Genomic DNA, 21688 nt, shown 5'->3' on the forward strand with positions numbered 1-21688 from the left:
CTGTCAACTGATAAGAGTAGCTAATAAGGTGAAAAGACTAGAGTATGCACAACAAATCCTGGATTCCGGTGATGCATTGCATAATGTCATATTCTCTGATGAATGCTCAGTCTCGCTGGAACAGTACAGACGAACATGCTACCGAAAGGTCGACGAGCCATTCAAAAGAAAACCGAAGCCTAAACATTCACTTAAAGTACACGTATGGGAAGGAATCAGCAGAAAGGGAGCTACTAAAGTGTGCATATTCGATGGTATAATGGATGCAGAACTGTACTGCCGTATTCTGGAGACAACCCTTCTACCATTCATCAATCAGACGCTACCAGACCACGGATTTGTGCTGGATAAGGATCCCAACATACGACAAGACGAGCGAGGGCCTTCTTCAAGGAGAATGATATAAACCGGTGGCGTACTCCCCCAGAGAGTCCGGATTTAAATCCCATGGAGAACTTTTGGCGCGAACTGAAATTTTACTTAGAATCGAAAGTGAAGCCGTAAAACAAACAAGAGTTGGTTGACGGAATAAAGGCGTTTTGGGCTGAGAGGGTGACGGAAAAGAAATTCGTTAAGTACATCGACCATGATCTCAAGAAGTAGTGGAGGCAAAAGGAGCAGCAACGCAATTTTAAAGATCGATTTCACATCTCAAAAGAAAACGGCTCCTTTGGGAGCCACAAATTTCAAAAAGTCATTGACCTAAAAAAGTTAACAATGGTTATTAAAACGACTAAGACTGTAACTACATGCCTTTTTTACACTAAAAAAAACAATAATCTTGATATCTTATGAATGAAACAGTCTTTGCACGATATATACCGTGAAAGTTTCCTTTTATGTACCCTAGTATTGGGCATTGATATTCCTTGTTTCCTTGCTTATTCTTTGCACGTGCCACAAAAACTAAAGCGTGTATGCATATTTCATTAATCTCAAAAACAAGAATATTAGCATTTTCAAATTACCCGTCTACTTACATAACAATCAAAGGACTGAAATTAGCCCGCGATTCCATTAACTCTATCAAAGTCGCTTTATCACGCCTTTTGTTCACATCTTTTCGCGTGTAGTTAATTTAAATATGAAAAGCTCTCCTGAAGCCTACGCCTCTATTGTTATGGAGAACAAACCACCAAATAGGAACCAGTCATCTGATAAAAATCTCGATCCATCTACGGGCTTCGATTGCTATAAGAAAGGAAAGCTTAATTCATTCAACATAAGTAGTTTTCATCATAGCACATAGAACCAAAATACAAAAAATCATTGAAGAAAAAATCGTTTTAGTAAAGTGGAGCCGAAGTCAGTATTCTGAAGAGTCTCCATCGGACATAGCCATAAAAGGTATGCTAATGAAAGTTTGTTATTTTACTTCGATGAAATGTATAATGTTCTCCAACCAAATTGTTTTTATGTTGTTTTGTTTTGTTTTGCTTTTATGACCTGTATGTTGTACTGGTAAGAAACACCCTCTTCCCCTTCCCCTCTTGCGCTGCGACAATTAATACATTGTTTTTCTGAGGTTTTTTCTGATATTCTTTTTTTTTTTTTAGCTGAGGTGATCAAGGCCTGTTCTTACCAGTGCCGCAGAACTGACGAAACGAGCCGCATGTGGGATACGTGCAAAGTTAGCACCAGAAAACGCTGCCAGCATTTGCGAAAAAATGAAAAGGAAAAGCGTCCATACTAAACTGATCTTGATTTACCAATTTCATCCTAAGGCGTAGTGAACAATACTTTAATAAAATCATTTGTTTAATAAAATAACGTCTTTTTCGAATATTAAATCTAAATATTTCCCTTGAGGCCTGCCTCCTTTCACAATGCTGCAAAGAGCTTCAAATAAAGCCCCATTTTAAACTGGCTACATTTAGTATAATACATGTACCTATTGACTACGCTTTCATTGAATGTTACCTTTGCAGACGCACTTAAACAACATTAACAACTTACATAAACCAAAACATAATGGGGGAGGAATCTGAAAAAACTTATAATTATTTCGCTTGAACGAGATAAAGAAGACAAGCATTTCTCGCCATGAGAAAACTCGCTGAGGCGATACATCACCAGAACGATATATCGCAATGAATCATTCCTGATTCAGCGATAAATCGCTGGAACGATATTTCACTGAAGCGATATATCGTGATGATGTTCTGCACGCTCTACGATATATCGTTTAAGCGATATATCGCCGGAAGGATGTATCGTTGAAACGATTTATCGTCGGAACGAGATATTGCAGGAGAGCTCCGATACCTCGTCGATTTAGGTGTCAAGAAAATGAACGATATATCGGTGATATATCGGAAGAACAAAGCGCGATAAACAACGATAATCGTTTGCATTACTTTTGTACAGTACTGTAGGAATAATGTGTGTCAAGTTTTGGTTTTGGTTCCCCTCTTAATACTTAGGCTTCTCTATACGGTCGAATTTTCGTGTCAACAAATTCACAATTGAGGAAATATAGCAGAAGTAGAGACCAGGGAGCATATGGGAAAATCGAAAAGGGTATGAAATCCGCCAGCGTTTCTTCCGCAAACCATCTAAAAATGGCTTAAATCGCAAAAGAGAAAACCTCAAGCCCTTCTTTAATAAAGGGAGTAAGTTTCCCAAATAAACTGTGGTGCTGCGTCAGATTCTCAACACGAATATCTTCTAGGACTTCTTGTCAAAGGAAAGTAAAGGAAATATGTCGAGCTCAGAAAAACAATATTCGCAAGTTTCATCAGGAGATGACTCAGAGTGTTTGTCTAGCGCTTTGGAGGATAGTTTTGTATCGGCAATATGGGTTTTGCACCATACGACGAAAGTGTCGAACCGGCAGCAAACGAAGGAGAAGCTGAGCAATACGCGATGTAAGTCGCTGTAGAGGAGGAAGAAGAAGAAGATCTTCTCCGAAGATTCTTTGGTAAAGTCGACGTCAGAGAATGGTTTGTAGCTAGGCTTTTTCTATTGTATAATTTTTTTGTATTTATTCGGAAACTAGCAATTCTAATCACTTATATGGACGTCATTTACATTTACAGATTTTTTGCGATCTGTGGCCTAAAGACAATTTGTAGGTATGGTTTGGGTATATGTTGGCATGTCAAACAGACTTCCTCTTCCTTGCTGTGTGTACAGTGTAATGAGATCTGCCTTTCCCATAGCTGAAGATCAGTATCATGGTTATGAGGAAGAAGATGAGGATGAATTATATTGTAGTAAAAGAAAAAACACTTCATTATTTTCAATGAACGGATGACGTTACTCGTTTCAACCTTCCAAACGGATGATAAAAGTTGTTTTACGGGAAAATTGCGAGATTCCAACAAACATTGTCATTCAAAGACTAGGTTTCACAATATTTATGTCCTTACTGTTTTCTTGATGTTGTCGCGTTTGGAAAAAGTGTACAGAAAGTCTATATGTATATAGTCATGTATTAAATAGCAAAAATAATTTTGTCACCTGAAAACTGTTGTTTGTTTTCTGATCAAGTGCTCAAATGCAACAATAACACTAATTAATTTTTCATAACACAGTTGAGTGCAGTTTTATAGTTCCACATTACATAAAATCAAAGCCATACAATAACCAGGCATGATAGTTGACTTCTGAAACAGGTTCATATACAGTGATTCAAGTTGTAGCCCTAACTTCTGACAGGAGATAAACAAGAAAGTTTTCATTTCAGAGAAACCTGTTTGTTCCCCAGGGCCTGGTTGTTCAAAGATTGGATAACGCTATCCACCCGATAAATCACTATCCAGCATATGTGTGTCTTCCTTTTGCGAGTAGCAGCAGTTGCAGCAGGCTGAACATTGCCTGTGGCCTTGCATCATAAATTAGGGGAAAAAAATAACAGGTTCATTGACTGATTGATCATTTGAATAACTGATTGTTTCATTGTTTGACTGATTGATTCATTCATTTGTTTACATTTGTTTACTCAGTCAGTCTTTATTTCTCAAAACATAATATTTTGTCCTTCACAAAATAAGCAAGACCAAAAAGGGCATTTCTCTCTAACCAGAACAGGTTGGAGGACAGATAACTGTTTCTTTCTGCTTTCTGGAATGGAACTTTTCAATGGCCTCTTCCTTGTTTCTTTGCTTTGTAGCATACTGTGCAAAGCTTGAGGGGTCTCCCTGCCCAACTCCTATTTCACAGCCCCTTAGCTTCCCTCGACGATGAGATTAGTGTTTCGTGGATTTCAGCCACATACTCTGAAAACAAAGTGACTCAGAACAAATATGCTGGTTCACTGTATGCTCAATTTTTTTTTGCTACTATGAAATGTTCCCTTATATTGTCTTATAATACATTACAGTAAGTTCTTTTTTAACATGAATTTCACATCTACCAACCTTTACAAGAACAATGTGAATAATAAGGCCTACTGTACAGCAAAATATGGTGTAAGTGCCATACTTTGCAGAATGGCCCATGCTGTCATGACGGCCATCGCCTGCCAGTGTAACCACAATGTATCCTTCTTAGAGTCTCTAACTATTCTCTTTAGCTTTTTTCCTCTCTTTCTTCAAACTTTCCCCCTCAGGAGAGCTGGAATAAGGTGTTGTCTCCCAAGTGATATCCTCCATATCAGGTACCTGATAAGAATTACAATAACCTCGCCAAAGAACTGCGTGCTTGCGAAACGCTGAGAATTTTTAAAATTACAACTTTTAATAGAATCAGATAAGGCACAACACAAATGTAGTGTATAAGTTTTTTATCACTGTAAATATTTTTTTGATAATTTTTAATTTATTCTTAACTTGTATCGATGGTGAATTGCATTTTTAATAGCATTTTTATGTACTGATCACTGATTTATACCCATGTTTTTTATGATGAATTCGCTGATCGGTTTTTTTCAGTTAAAAAAAAACATTTATTACAACAGATAGGAGAGATATTAATACCAAAAATGACAAGGGTTTGTCTTCTAAGATATCCGTTAAATAGACACCTCTTTGGGAGTATTAGTCTCCGTCAGATCCCTCTGACAGCTCTCATCTATTAAATTTGATGAGATAGGTCCATCTATCTGCACACCAGTTACATTCTGTTTTTGTGTTTTTGTGTTATCTTGAAAGTATGACGCTGAAGTCATTTAGCCAGTTGGTGAGAAATCTACTTGTAAGGGAAGTATGAATATTATCAAAAGGCAGAGGATGTAAGCTTAAAAGCAGGATACAGATATATATATTTTTTTCAATGGAAAAGCTTCGGCTGGCAACAGCTACATTGTAAATAATTTGTTTGGTGTAATTGTCACCATAGGCAAGAAACTCATTGAAGTATCTGATGCAGCTACCCGGGGAATTCAGTTTGCAAGCAAAACTGCTTTCTCAGTATTGTTCAATATAAGTTTCATCTATAAACACTAGGAAAACTTACATTGTCACCATCAACACCATCAACAACAAATACGGATGACGTAGGGCCAGCCATCGGTGGAATGTTACTGCGCAAGAAACTCTTAAGAGACAGATGTATAGTTAACAAACAGTTTACATGCACTGGTATATAAAATACAAATATTATTTAGTGACATAAATTCAAAATGATCCTCGTTAGATCTGGAGCCTTACTTGGAGCCGGACTGTAATCGTCTTTATCTATGATAATTACAGAAGCATAGTTCAAATGATCTCCCAGTTCTTTTTTTATCAACAGACTATGTCTTGTTCCCAATAGGGGAAAGTAAGTCACTGATCTCCTAAGTGAGAAAAAAAAATACCGTGAATTTTAAAATGTAACACGAAATGTAGTGTAATAGTGAAGTACACTTGCAAAATGAGGACAAAGTTTTTTTTTTTTTTTCAACCTCGCGAATCTTTTCCACCAATTTTTCCCTAAAGATATCGAATTCGTTAGTACCTACTTTAGAAGACACCTTTTGGGGAGAAGTATTTCAGAGAGGGTAACATACATTGATCAAAAATTCCACGTTAAATCTCACGTTTCTACTCGCAGACGTATTTGACATCTAAACTACTCTTCATTGTTTTACTTCCCAGCTATTTGTTAAAAAGACGATGATGATTTCGATCAGTCGGCTACGAAGAACTATCGCCTTGAGCATGCTCCTTTTTAACATCAGTGGAACAACGGGATATCCTTCGGGAATTGAAATTGTAAATGCATCATTCTGTGGTGAGTGTCTCTTTTGATTTATTTTTAATCCTCTTTAAAAGATATTCCGCTCTCAAAAGCTGTTCAGGAATAATTACAGAATGTTACTAGAAATCGAATGGGAAGTGAAAAATGAGAATTCTTTAAAGGAAAACAAAAATGCTAATTTGCTTTCTTACAGCTACCTGGAAAGACTTGTATATTTTGCTGAACTAGAATGAGATTTTAGATGTGAAATTCATGCCATTCATGAGTTGATAAATGAAGAAAGAGGAATTAGGCGCTACAAGGAAGATTCCCTTCTCGATTAATCAACTACTTTGGAGGCCTTTAATGATCTTTCCAATTTCCAATTTTTCTGTTTGTATTCCTCATTTCTGATTTCCGATTCCCGGGTTTTGCAATTCGTTCTCCACTCTTAATTGTTTATCCTCGATTCCAAATGATTTTCTTTTCAATTTCCATTACCTCCCCCCCCCCCTCCTTATTTCAATAAACCAGCTGCCGATAAGACCATTCATTTTTTGAAAAAGTCCACATTTTTTCCGAACAAAATGAGAAGAGCCAGGCCATTGTAATGTTCTATACAATTCTGTTTGTTCTGTTTGTGGGCCTGGAAATACGTTATATTAGAAAGACAGGGACTGAAGGACCAGTCATTATTTATTGCTTGTTGGGGGGCTAGTTAGTATGTACCTGATCTCCCTTCAAGGCTCTGTAATATTCATACGATCTCTTCTCATTGGCAGTTAATTGGAGGTTAATTTTCTGCAATCCCCCTTTTATACACCTTTATACAACTTTAGTGACAACTGATCCCCATCCCCTCCCATGTGATCCCGCTCAAAATCTTCCACTCCAGGCCCAAAAGTATGGAGAAATAAGAATCATATCGGCCGTTTAATAACTAGTGACTGAACAGTAAATTGTGCTTGTTTCTCTGTAGTCTAAGGTTTTAAGAGCGAATTTTTTTTATCACCGCGTGGGAGGTGGCACATGATCGGAAAAATAACTATCCTTATATTTCGCTCAGAGATACCTTAGGGTAAGTCTATAAACGTGGTATAATTTTTTTGTTCAGAGCTGTTTTTATTTTCTAGAAAATCACCAAACACTGTATCGAGCCCCAACCGCCATAAAATGGCCGAAATGAAGTCGACGAGTAGGGCAACAAAACCTTTATTCCTCAAAAGCGCAAAAGAAAGCAAGTCTTTCTGAATTTTACCTATTTGTATACGAGGTATTAAAAAATGATTTGAATCTAATAACGGGCTTGTTGACATAACTATGAATTATTGGCGAATATTTGAAAATTGCCAAAATTTGATTGATTAAAAATTACATTTTGGAGCAGTTTTTCAATAAAAATTTTTCCTACCTGGTATAACTCGGAATCACTTGAGATGAGCATTTTTACAAAGTGGAAAGAATGTTCTTTTCATGGATATAAAAATTAATTTGGGGCTCTTAATTACTGCGAAGAAGTAGCCCGGTCTATTTCGTGCAAATCGCAATGCCGCCATGTAAACAACCGCAGATAATCCAATTAGGCTTTTTATTATCGAAGCCATAATTCCAACAAAATCTTATCGCTTTGACCTATACTAGATTGTAAACTGGATTTCTTAAGCTCACCTGGCGAAAAACAACTTTCTAAGATTGGTTCCTTGCCTCAATCTTGTTATAAAGAGACTTGACAACAGCTTCGATAGTACAGCACTACAGGCGGTGTATACCAAATCACAATGAAAACATCTCACGAAGGTTCCTGCCGGAAACGTCGCATTGCTGGACAGTTAAAACCATATTTCAGCTTGGAACACTCACATTTTACAAGTCTTCCTTTCACAATAAGAACGGAAGTTTGTTTTTTATAGAACGAGCCAGAGCATCCTGACAGATGAAGTGAATCATTGACGTTCGTTTTTAACTCGTGAATTGCGCGCATGCGCAAGAGCGAGTTATAGATACGATGTGGGGAATAGCATTCGCTCGCTCGCTCGCTCGCTCGATTGGTCGATTCCTGTAAACTTTTTTTAGATTTTAGGCTTTTGAGTGCATTTGATAGTTTTTGGCGAGCAATAAACAGACGAAATGGCGACCTTTGTTGCTAAGAATAGTGGTGGGATGAAAAAGAAGCCAATGATAATCTTAAAAGAGTTTTTTTTTCCTTTTAGTTTCAACAAGCGGCGCCAGCGACTGGCAAGCATTCAAGGATTCACACTGAAATAACAGAACAACCTTCGTTTTTCATAAAATTGTAATTTACAATCCTTGAACTTGAAAACAATCCGAAGATTCATTGAAAATATCACTTACTGCGAAGCGCTCGGAGTTTACAGATGTTCAAAAGCTTTCTCTGTTATAGCGTGAGATTGAGGACAAAATTGATTATTTCGTTTCGTCGCGTGTGTTTTTCCTGTGTGAAGCAACAAAAGATGCCGGCGACTTACGAAATAACAAGTTAACACGAAAATCAAATAACACCTAAACAAACAATTTTAGCTACCGATTTTCAGTGAATTTTTAAAGAACAATTTTCTTTTAAGTTTCAAGACAATTTGAAGATTCAACATACATACAACGTACTAAAATGCGAAAGTTACACACCATAAAATTGATAAATAGGCCTGAAATGAAATTCTATCTTGTTATTGATTATACGTTGCCTAGCACGTGACTTAAATCTACCCAGGCGGAGATCTAAAATGACGGTGGCAGGCTTGGTTTAGTTATATCACTCAAAACTCGTTCCCGTTTGTCTCATTTGATAAAGAGGGAATCGTTAATGTTTTCATTAAGACAGTATTGCCTTGATTTTCTAATATTTACAACGAAAGCCAGTAAATTTCACTTTTCACCCACATTTACTTCCAACCTTTTCTTTTGAACCAGAAACAAAAATGATAGACGTTTAAAACACATGACATCATCCACCTTGTCAAATGTAATAGCATGATCATTTCAATTGTAATGCCTTCTTATCCCAACGTTACTTTGTTTCTTTGCTACATTAGCGAACACTGAACTACTGCTCGTACTCTAGATATGACAATCAACCACAAAATTCCCTAAACCAGATAACATTAGACATAATCTAAAAAATCATGTGTCAATTCACGAGTTTGCTCACAGAGCACTTTGATTTGCGATGGTGTCACGCAATAACATGTCACTCGAAAGGAGGCTCGGTTACCAATACGCTCTTATTTTCTTTCCTTCTTGTCCCCTATTTTTTATTTCCGGGAAAAAGTTTTAAATCCAGAATTTAAAATTACCGTTGTTTGCATTTTTTAAGCGCGATACCACACACGGACATTCCTAAGGTATTCTTCAATGCAGCGACACTTAGATTGTGGTAAACACGAGCGAGCTCTAGAGCGCGAGACCTTAACAGACAGAGCTGTTAAGGTGTATGGAGAGAAACTGGAGGGAGAGACCCCTTCAGTACCAGAGGTTATTGCAAACAGTAGACCTGACATCATACCAGATTCGTGCAGAAAAGTACCAATGGGCTGGGCACTAAGGGCTGGTGCTCCACGAAAGAGATTTACTTCCAGCCAGAAGGCCTATCTTACTGTCAAATTTAAACTGGGGGAACAATCAGGACAGAAAGCAGACCCTGCATCAGTTGCACGTGCGATGGTAAGCGCCAAAGATGCGAGTGGTAACCGCCTGTTTACAAGCGACGATTTCCTTACAGCAAATCAAATAGCTGCCTTCTTTTCCCGACTGGCTGCGAAAAAGACCCTCCAGGATGACGAGGAACAGTCTGATGACGACTTGGAGGCCGCTGCAAGTGAAGCAAGAATCCAAGAGCTGTCGAATGCGGCTTTAAAGGAACTGGCGCTTAGACGCCCTATCACATATAATGCGTACAATCTTTGTGAAATGGCAGCAAAGTCCAAGTTAAAGAGCTTTTCCATTTCATTGCTGAAGGATATTTGCTTATTTTTTAGCATTGATATCAGCGATATCTCCGTTCATCGTAAGCAGCCTTACTTGAGCAAGATCGAAGCCCTTTGTTTTAGCTGTACCTGTCAGCAGTGACGAACTACATGTAGCTTGAATATTGGTTTCATTGACCAGGAAAACACATAAAGTATATGACACTGTATTCTTTTCCTTCCTTTCTATCTTTCTTTCTTTCTTTCTTTCTTTTTTTGCTTTATAAAACCCATTCAGTTAGCTGGTAGATTTCTTGACTCTCCGAGGGTACGCCGCCTCTGTCTTGTCGAGAATTCGGGATCTCAAAGAATGGCCGATTAATTGTTTGATTAAGGGACGGGAAACAACTTTTTCCGAGTTCGAGTTGAGAAAACTGTCAAGTTTCTAGCGATGGCCATTATCATCGTAGCAATCAAGGTACAAAATCGAAAGGTTTAAATTGATGAGCACGCTATCGTAAGGAAAATTTAAAAAAACAACAACAACAACAAAAACAAAAAACAGAGATTGTGTAAGTCCAAAGCTTTAAAAAATGTAATTGTAATGACCTACAGTCAGGCGATATCAAATAACACGTACTGTCTCGCGGCCTGATACAAGCGGCCGACTTTGTGACTCGAAGATTTACGTTTTTAGTGAAGTTTAACGTTCAAAGTGCTTAGATAAAGCACGAAATTGTTAGTCTGTTGTTCTGTTTACATAGTCGGTAGAATTTTTCCAGTGTCATTAGAAAAGAACGCCTCACCGTGGAACCTGTCTGCCTGCCACTGAAGGTCATGGTAGACCATATCGATCCACTAGGGACACGTAGGTGATGTATATAATCACGGAGCACTAGACAATTAACTTCCAGTTGTTTTAGTTAACTGGGAAGTTCGTCATTTGAGAGGTTACGTATGACGTTTGTTTTTCCCGCGAACGTCAAAAATTCAATTTCTGTCGTCTGTCTTTAGGCGTGTGTACACGGAATTAAGTAGGTTTGTGTTTGTCGTGAATGTGTTATTTTATTTTATTTCATTTTATTTTTTGTGCAGGATTTTTTTTAAGAATTCCATAAATAGGTAACCAAATGAAAGGCAAGCTTGCGTTTGCCGTTTGCCGTTAAACGTCATACTTAAAGTGCCTATTGATAAATATAATCTTTGCAAGCGCGAAGTCGTGGAAATAGAGTCGATAACAACGCATGTATAGTCAGTACCAGGGGGTGACTAAATTTACGAAAACGTCAAAAAGTAGTTTTTCAGAATGGCACTGATTCAAAACACTCAAAAGAGATCTACAGCGTTTTTTAAGTGAATTCGCGCAGGTTTTTGTTTAAAACATAACACTGACTAAGAAATAAATATTAGTTGGCCCTGCACTCGGTACAGCGATGTCTGCAGACGAATGCCTGTCTGGGTGTCCTGTGCACGTTTAGCGTGATTGCGTGACAAAAATGAGCGATGACACACGACTTCGTTGGTGAACATCGTTGTGCCATTTGGGGAGCCAAACGTTTCTTAACTGAAACTGTAAGCAATGAAAGCATCTTGGTTTATCGTGCAAAAAAGACTTTTGTATATACTGGAGTTGTATGGAAGCAGAAATAAGTCAAGAGGTGCGATGGTCTGCGATGATTTATGAACAGCTTCGAGTATTGTAAATGGTCAAGCCGGACGTTGTAAACACTTTTCAAGTGAACATGGCGATTTGAAACAAAAATAATGGAAACATCATTCCTTAATCACTAGTTTCAGAAGGTAAGGGTAACATATTGAGTTTCTGATAAAGCACAGCTCAAAGCGGTAAGATTTTGCAGAAATTATGGCTTCGATAATAAAAGAATAATTGGATTATCTGCGGTTGTTTACACGGCGGCGTTGCGATTTGCACGAAATAGATCGGGCTATTTCTTCGCAGTAATTAAGAGCCCCAAATTAATTTTTATATCCTTGAAAAGAACATTGTTTCCAATTTTCAGAAATGCTCATCTCAAGTGATTCCGAGTTATACCGAGTTGGAAAAATTTTTATTGAAAAACTGCTCCAAAATGAAATTTTTAATCAATCAAATTTTGGCGATTTTCAAATATTCGCCAATAATTCATAGTTATATCAATAATCCCGTTATTAGGTTCAAATCATTTGTTAATACCTCGTATACAAATAGATAATATTCGGAAAGATTTGCTTTCTTTTGCGCTTTTGAAGAATACCGTTTTTGTTGCCCTACTCGTCGGCTTCATTTCGGCCACTGTTATGGCGGTTGGGGCTCGATACAGTGTTTGGTGATTTTCTAGAAAATAAAAACAGTTCTGAACAAAAAAATTATACCACGTTTATAGACTTACCCTAAGGTATCTTTGAGCGAAGTATGAAGGTAGGGCTTTTTCTAGGCATGTGCCACATTTTTTTGATTTCACGCGGTCTCCAGAAAAATTCTCTCTTAAAAACTTTTAGCAATTATTTATTTTTGTGCGGGGTTTCCCCAAAGCGTTAAAATAGCATTGAAATTCAAGCTTTATTGTTCCATTCTTTTTTAGGAAATTATGATAAGCCTCCAACGTTTAAAGTTTCTCATTGGCCTTTCATTCCCACTGGTGTTCTTGTCAATTTGAGTGTAACATTTACACCTGGTAAGTTGATATCAATCGAATCCGGAGGAGTTATTATATTTTAATAATTTTGATATCAAATATGATATTGTAAACACTGGGAGGGAGGAGAGGCTTATGAAATTCCAAGGCTGGGGGGGGGGGGAATCAGAGGAGAAGCTTTTCGGAGGTGGGGAAGGTCTTTGATCTAGTTTTTATTCTCGTTTTTTAGCCGAATGCACTTCTCTGGTTGAAAACTTTCGACATTCAGAATGTGAAACAATGGAGTACTTCAAATACAACTTTTTTTCGGAAATGAAAGTGTGCTTTGGGGAAGGAGGGGAATGAATCGCTCAGGGGAGGGCCTTAGTAGACTAGTTGGAAGGGAGGGGAGGGTGCTACTAGAAACGTGAAAGTCCACATGGTAAATTTATAAGAAACAGAGGGAAGGGGCCCGGCGGCCAAGAGAGACGGGTTGTTGCAAATCCATAGAATATAGAAAAATTTAAAAAAATAATGATAAAATAAGAAATTGCAAATCCTACCAGCATGTAAGACATGTAAGACTAACGCATATCTCGTTTGAACCAATCAAGTTGTTTTTCATAGAACACTCCAAGATTTGATCCTTTTGGTGGTGGGGGTAATCAGATTTTCTTTTGGAATTACACTCGTGACAAAAACTTTTAAGAGAGTGTCTCTGTAAGAGCGGTCCGGTCGATTCTGCTTGAGGCACGGATTTCGCTCATTTCTTGTGTGTTGTAAGACATTCATGTACCTATACTAAAACCACAATCCGTTTGATCGGATCTCTTTATTTTTCAGAGTTTTATGGAAATTAAATTTCACTCGAGCGAAGGCTTGTCGTGACACTTTTCAAGACTTTAATTTAAGACAACTTTGAAGGACAATTTACAAAAAACTACGGAACTTAGCAAAAGATAAATACCACAGCCATGTATATTAACTCTATCTTATCCATCGAGGCGACTTTCGTGAACATCACGTTTCAATCAAGGAAACAGGAAGACTTGAATGACACCTTATCCGTTGGCTTAAGTCACACATGCCAAAACCGATCAAATTCAATGTAAACTTTTGAAAAAGTGAGGCGTTCTTAACTGATCCAACTAACATAGCTAGGAAGTAAGTGCTATAGAAAAGGTAACTACAGAAAAAAACTTTGCGGCCCGACCTTTACGAAAACTTTATAACTCCGTGAACTTACCTAATTTTCGGCAATTTCCAAGTTTAGCCGCCATTTTGAGGGACTTGTCAATATGGAGCGTAGCAGATATAAATCAAGCAAGTAGATTTAAAACCGTCAGAAATACATACGAAAGCAATTCAAATGAACTTTACTTTCAATTCAAGCGGCAAAATTTGAAACTGTTCGTTGAACTTACCATTCCTACATCCCTGTGCGACCAATTCTTCCAACAATTCAAACACTACAACTAGTGTTCGAATTCCCCTCGTCGATTCCACCGTAAGAAATAACCTGTGCCACCCAAGCTTCGACTCGGAAGTGAAGTACGAATCAAATAACATAACTGCTTCATCTTGGAGGCAATATCACGCTGGTATTTTGATTTTCTGATCGACAAGAACGGTAATCAGGAAGCGATCGCCATATTTACCTCATAAACGTGACCGCTGACCAGCCGCTGAGTGAAAATGGTATAGCGCGGGGTGGGGTGGGGGGTGGGCGGCGGGCTTATTGCCATAAGATATTCGATACATGCTTAAAAAGCTTCAGGACTCCCAGCCTAAACAGTGGAGGCATGCTTCGTGGTACAGACAATTTTTATTTTATCTCATAACTTTCTCCTTTACATTAGAACTGGTATTAATTAATAGAGTTATCAATATATATTTTTAACCGGGGTACCATATGACCCTTTTTGCTCGTCATCAGTGGTATAAAATAAGGTGTCTTCTCCACCAGAACCTTTTGTCAATGCCCCATTGCACGGAATGAACACTATATTTAGAATGTTTGTTCTAAGTCGTTTTTGCAGTTCCAAAGAATGTATGCAAAATGCTGGAGATTTGATTCATTCAGCTGACACTTTCTTTTAAGTTATAGCGCGTGCAGGTTTTTTCTATCAAAAGTCGCGCGCGCAACACACCTGAATTGAAAATTCGTCGTAAAATCGCACGAACCTTGGAATGAGTGTGAGCAACTTTGACTTCTGGCGATATGAAGCCGATTTAGATTATTTTCAGGACTATAACTGAGATTTGTTTATAACTATGATGATCGTCATTAATAGCGGACAGTGCTTTTTACCCATCGTTGTCATCATTATCGTTATCACGCCGGAAGAAGTATAAAGCCAGCACGTTGCCTTACCAAACAACACAGAAAATTGTTCTCTCTTTTGCTCCCCTTGAATCCTGGAAACTGTTACTATTAAGACGATCAACAAGAAAGCCTTAATAATTACTGAAATTTTTGATTAACAGAATGAAAGAAAAAATCGGTGGGGAGAGTAATTCGCGTATCTTATAATCTGAACGATAGTTTTCAAAAAAACAAATACCACTTAATTCAATTTACCTTAGTTGTCTCGTGTTTAAAAGTGGCGTTTCTGAGGACCGTAGATTCTTCTCTAATTCTTCTTGTCTCAGCCAAGACTCACTATCATCAACTTTTTTCTTGTGCTTCTTACGGTATGGGCCACAGAGCTGAGGTAAGCGATTGCAAATTTCTCAGTTAAAGTGAAGCCCAGTAGCATCCATCAGGAATTGAAAACCGACATGCACTATTTACTTTATTATTCTAAATCAAATAAGGGGTGGTTTAGTCTGCAAATTTAATCATACTGGTTAATGAGAATCATACAAACTGAGGAAAACTGACCGCAAATAATTGTGAACCGTATGCATGAATAAGTGTATTGCGTTTTCAGGTGATTTGATCTTCTAGAAAAACATTATTGATTATCAACCAAGCAACATTGTACATATAACGTGATGTGTACTTAAGTACCCTTAATCTAATAAGGAGTTTCTTCTCTTTTCGAGCAGATATGTCACGAGACAAAAATAGATAACAGAAAATGTTACTGAGGACTACCTGATTCAACTGGAATAATACCTCCAAACAGCTTTTGAATGTCCTGAGACATATGCAAGGTAATTACATCTCTGCCTTGGATACGCTTCCTGACACCATCATGATCAGGATACTGACATGTTACATTTGCACTTCTCCAAAACTTCCCCAAAGCGCGGCGATGCCTATAGCTAATCCAAATTTTTTTGTTTACCCTCCTGAGCGAGGTGAAATAGGCCAGTCCTTGCCAAGCTAAGCTCATTTTCACATAAGACCTCTTTAGACAGGTGGCAGCTTATCAAATTATGTTTTACTTCATCATTGCATTCAGACAGTCGTACAAAATCACTTAAGCCATGCGATGAACCAAAGTTTTTCCCATCTTTGCTATTTAAAAAACAGTCCTGAGACATAATGAACGTATCGCTAACGAACGACTTCTTCCTGTACTTGTAATTGTTTCCAAAGCGATACAAGTTCGGCCCGAACTTGTATCGCTTTGGGAGCTCCGGGAGATCTAAAGGAACTCACTATAACTTTGTTTACTCGATACGATTTCAATTTCCGCGCCAAAGGAGAAGCTTACTGAGTGAATTCGTGAGTGGTCAGTGGTTACGCTCGTGAGGTAAAGAATGGGTTTGTGACTTTTTCATTCAATTGAAAAGACTCGCGTCACTCTTATGAGATGGTTGAACGGAATACAGACTCCGAGCAGTCCCTTTTTTTTCTTAAAGATAGTGAGGTCACGCGTATCCTCTGAGCATGGAGAAGCAGCGATACGCGAGACTCGTGTCTCGCGTCTTTGCCGCTCCACGCTCTCAGAGTTGGGCAAAGACAAGACACGTTACTTCTAAAGCGATACAAGAGGTTCAATGGTTATCTCGATTACCTAAAAACATTTATTTACATGGTAAATATTTGTTTATAAATCTATGAATTGACGCCAGTCCTATTTGGAACGAAATGTACTTGAAAGAAAAAAGAATACTAAGCAAAGCAAAAGTTGTCTGCAACACGAAGCATGCCTTTGCATTAAGACTGACAGTCCTAATGCTTATTATAATACTTTAATGAATATGTTCGAATGTTCCCAAAAATCCTTTGATAATCTGCCCGCACCCACCTCACACCCCGCCCCTCACCACTGAGCCGTATTGTTTTCACTCAGCGGCTGGTCAGCGATCAGTTTTATGAGGTAAACATGGCGATGGCTTCCTGATTACCGTTCTTGTCTATCAGAAAATCAAAATACCAGCGTGATATTGCCTCCAAGATGAAGCAGTTATGTTATTTGATTCGTACTTCACATTCTAGTCGAGGCTTGAGTGGCACAGGTTATTTCTTACGATGGAATCGACGAGGGGAATTCGAACACTAGTTGTAGTGTATTAATTGTTGGAAGAATTGGTCGCATGGGGATGTAGGAATGGTAAGTTTAACGAAAAATTTCAAATTTTGCCGCTTGAATTGAAAGTAAAGTTCATTTGAATTGCTTTCGTATGTATTTCTGACGGTTTTAAATCTACTTGCTTGATTTATATCTGCTACGCTCCATATTGACAAGTCCCTCAAAATGGCGGCTAAACTTGGAAATTGCCGAAAATTAGGTAAGTTCACGGAGTTATAAAGTTTTCGTAAAGGTCGGGCCGCAAAGTTTTTTTCTGTAGTTACCTTTTCTATAGCACTTACTTCCTAGCTATGTTAGTTGGATCAGTTAAGAACGCCTCACTTTTTCAAAAGTTTACATTGAATTTGATCGGTTTTGGCATGTGTGACTTAAGCCAACGGATAAGGTGTCATTCAAGTCTTCCTGTTTCCTTGATTGAAACGTGATGTTCACGAAAGTCGCCTCGATGGATAAGATAGAGTTAATATACATGGCTGTGGTATTTATCTTTTGCTAAGTTCCGTAGTTTTTTGTAAATTGTCCTTCAAAGTTGTCTTAAATTAAAGTCTTGAAAAGTGTCACGACAAGCCTTCGCTCGAGTGAAATTTAATTTCCATAAAACTCTGAAAAATAAAGAGATCCGATCAAACGGATTGTGGTTTTAGTATAGGTACATGAATGTCTTACAACACACAAGAAATGAGCGAAATCCGTGCCTCAAGCAGAATCGACCGGACCGCTCTTACAGAGACACTCTCTTAATATTCTTCTTTGGTCAACGACCAAACCATTAATCTAACCCCTTTCTTATCCAGTTGACTATGGGTGGATACTATGAAGATCCAGGATTTGAGAATAGAAGATTTGGGTTAGCGCTGAGAGCGATCGCCAGCAAGGGGTTCTAGGGAAAATTTGGTTTTGAAGACCTCGGGAAAACACCCCTCGATGCACAACAGATGTAGCTCATGTTGTATAGCCGCTTTCTAACCGATACTTGCTTCTAATAGTGGTGAATGTTTTGGAGGCGATCTTACAATACGAATTGGTCTCAGCAGACGGTGAGGTTGTTTTCAGGAACAGATACGACCGTGTATGCATTTCTTCCCCAGATCTGTGCAGCTTACCTGCTGGTGGTAAGTCTCCAAAAGAGAGTGAAAACAAACAAAAAACAAAACAACAAAACAAAACAACAACAAAAACAACAACAACAAAAAAGAATTAAAACGGGAGGAGAAAAAAAAAACGGGAAGGGGACTAGGAGAAACTTTTGCACACATGGGTCTTCTTACCTTTTCAAATATTTCCAAAGCTTACCGAGTACTCCGGTCAACAGATCGAATCTATAGGTTCTGCTGTTTAAAAATTCCAGCCTAAAACCAAGGAGGCTTTTTCCATCAACTGGGAAAAACCCATTAATCATTTCAGTTAAATAGTCAATGATGTCAACCTCACACTTTTGCTTTTATAGCCATTTATGGAGGTTCGTTTTCTCCTATATTCCTGTCATCATAGTTATGCACATCTGTCGAGATTAGTAATAATTCAAATGGTTTCTTTTTTCAAATAGTTTTTCAACCGACGAAGGCGCGAGCTGAGACACATCGAGACGTGTTTGAGAAATTAAAAATGTTTACAATCTCTCCAAATTGCTCTCTTGACCATCTCGAACAGGCAGCTTCGAATGCAAAAACAGAGAAAAAAAATACAAAAAAATGGCAATAAAATATTCAGGCAATCTGTTATCACTGATTACTGTATCGATCTTATATATTGCTCTTGGCGGTGTCTCCCATTATGACTGACCTTAACTGATTTTTGTTATTGTATTTTATTTTTACTTTTGTCTTCTAGAAACCAAGGTGTGGGTTGGATCTGCAAAGTTGCCGCCCATTCCTCCATTTTTTAAGGTAATCAACCAATTGACGCAGCTCTGTCAGCCCACCGGTCTCAGTGCTTATGATTCCTTTCTAACAGCTGCGACTGCATTTCAGTCTTTTCTCCCTCGCTAAATTTCTTCTGGTTTGTTACTCATAACGTTGTAGTTTTCGTCCTTTCCGTTATGATGTTTATGCACCTTACATGCGCTTGTACATTTTTCAACGAAATTGAAGCCGAACTTTCTCGTAAGCACTCATCCTATTGGCTCCAAAATCAGCTCTTTTAAGGTTTTAAAATTCATTGGCCAACATCCAGGCCTAAGAATATACCAATAAATTGGTTTTATAAAGTGAGTCAAACCTGCGAATGAGCCTCCGTGAAGAGTTTCTAAAGCTGACATTTTAAGCGTCAGCCTATCTCTCTGAGTAACGACTAACGCTTGAAACATCGGCTATGAAAACTCTTTGCTGTGGCCAGTTTACATCATCAAATCTTTTGTTAAAACCAAATAATCCTGTTAACCCCTCTCCCCCACCGACAAAGCGCTATAATTTCTTTGGAAACTTACACTCATCATTTCAATGATTTCCAGTCGAGCACTTTGTAATTTTCTTTTAGACATTTTTGTAAGCTCATTTTAATACACGCTGGCTCTCTTCAATTTTTCAGTAGTTTCAGTAGCCATTCTCAACCATTCTCTGCCATTCTCTCTTATCTTTGTTATCATCACATCGACCGCGCGCTTTGGCAAAATAATAATGATGGTGATGATTATTATAATTACGATTACGGTGATTTTTGTCACTGCGTGTCCTAGTTGGATCTGCTCTTTTCGAGGAACAAGAGAGAGTCGTTGATAAATGCATGCGTTGACATTCTACGTTTTAAGACATTCTGCTTTCATTCTATTCTTCAATCTATTATAGAAACGAACCTATAAGGGAAGAGTTCAACTTTTCAATGAAAAGAACATGATGTTTCTCTGTGGTGAAGTTGTTGGAAAGGTACGCTAGAAGACGAACACGAGTCAAGACTCAAATGAAAGACAAGAAGTAAGGGGGAAAGTAATTCGCTTAAGCAGGGGAAGACATTAAAAAAGTCGTCTTGCAATCGCTGATATTGTAAAACAAGGTTTCAAAATCTAATGACAATCATTAAAGATAACTCCGCTCTGTAGTTTGAGTAAACTCATAGATTAAATTTTTAAGGTGAGGGAATCAACTCATGAATGAAAAAACAACGCAGCAAAAACAGGTAACAATAAAGAGAGGGGATCAATTCGCGCGAAAAATAGTAAACTGTAGCAGAAATTACATAGATTTGAATAAGCAAGATTTTCCAAGAGAGCTAGCTAAGCACACTGGAACTTTTGAACCTCTCCCTATACACGGTGCTCCCTTGAAAGTCCGACAGTGCAACAGAGATGTAAATAGAAATACGAAAGGACTGATCTGTGTGTTTGAGTTATTTGATCTATTGAGTTCCATAGCGTATTCACTACCAAGCCATTGAGAAGTTTATTGCACAAAAGCAAATCTCAAACCAAAAATCTATCTATCTGTGCTGTCTTTGGTTTTGTTTATCTAAACTTTCGCTGGTTTTTTTTTTTTTTTTTTTTTTTTTTTTTTTTTCCTGCTCAATAGATAATTCTTTTAGAGTTCACCGCGTCCTGAGTTTCAAAGGAAATAAGAGACTTTTCGTGACAAAATATCATCCATATTCGCTGCATACGACCGTTTGTTGCTGATAAAATAAATGCGCTTTTCAAATCGTTTTAGATCATTGAGCTTTTCAGTGATTTTAAATTTGTTGCATGGCATAGCTTACTTGAGACTCGGTGGTGTGTGCTGGTTGGAAAGGAAAAGAGAGAATGTGGGCTTTATCCATCCACCAAAAAGTTTCTTGAATAATTCCTATGAAGTTCAGCGTTCACTATATATCGTGATTCCACGATGTCTCTGTGCAGTTAATGAAAACTGCGTGGTTATTATGGCCGATTCGTTAAAAAAGTCATTTCACGAACGACAAATTCACACGCGCAAAATAAAGTCAACATGGAGATTCACGCACGTTACAATGAAAGCTGTTCCACGCAACAGCTGCAAACGCTAAAAACACGCGAGACGCCCATGTGTTTTGTAATTCGTTAGTCAAGGCGACCTCCCTGGCTGAAAGAGATGCGTTCTATCGTCATCTGTTATACGAGACTGTGGCATTCCTCAATTCATCCCTAAACCCATTTCTTTACTGCTGACGACGTAAAGACAAAAGGGGAAAATCTAGCTCGTTGTAAAAGCGGCAAAATATTTACCTTCCACTGGGTTTATCAGCCAACTAGGCAATGGACTGGAAAAGTTCACTAGACCAATTCCTCAATAAAAAGAGAGGAAGATCATGTCTGGATCTGTAACCTTAAAACTCTGCCACCACGTAAGCTACTTTAAAGCGAAATATTTAACTAGACCTAGAGACTATTTGCGGCTATCAACAAATTTAGTCACGTCAGAGTCATAAAATATCGAAATGAAGAGTTTTGTGAAAGAAGTCAACGACCCTATGGAGCCTCCTTAACGTGCTACGCCATTTGTGGTTTTCCATGCTTCAAAAGAATGAAGGTTTATTAGGAATTTATACAAAACATTCAAACTGAACAATTTCTTCAGTAGCCATTACGCCAGCAAACTGATAGAAAGAGTTCTTTATTGCT

At 38.1% G+C, this 21688-nt stretch overlaps 1 protein-coding gene and 1 pseudogene across 1 annotated transcript; both read left to right on the forward strand.

The window, feature by feature from the left end:
* Window positions 1-2701: 2701 nt before the first annotated feature.
* LOC131794980 (uncharacterized) lies at window positions 2702-3256 on the forward strand (annotated as a pseudogene).
* A 1315-nt stretch (window positions 3257-4571) lies between these two features.
* On the forward strand, window positions 4572-20431 carry LOC136280535 (uncharacterized). The gene is made up of 6 exons (XM_066165880.1): window positions 4572-4600; window positions 6021-6156; window positions 12605-12697; window positions 18111-18236; window positions 18955-19010; window positions 19908-20431. The coding sequence occupies exons 2-6, from the start codon at window positions 6039-6041 to the stop codon at window positions 19992-19994; spliced, it is 480 nt and encodes a 159-aa protein (XP_066021977.1). The 5' UTR covers window positions 4572-4600; window positions 6021-6038; the 3' UTR covers window positions 19995-20431.
* The last annotated feature ends 1257 nt before the right edge of the window (window positions 20432-21688 follow it).

This window comes from Pocillopora verrucosa, chromosome 4, assembly GCF_036669915.1.
Source record: "Pocillopora verrucosa isolate sample1 chromosome 4, ASM3666991v2, whole genome shotgun sequence".
In the NCBI taxonomy this organism is placed as follows: Eukaryota; Metazoa; Cnidaria; class Anthozoa; order Scleractinia; family Pocilloporidae; genus Pocillopora; species Pocillopora verrucosa.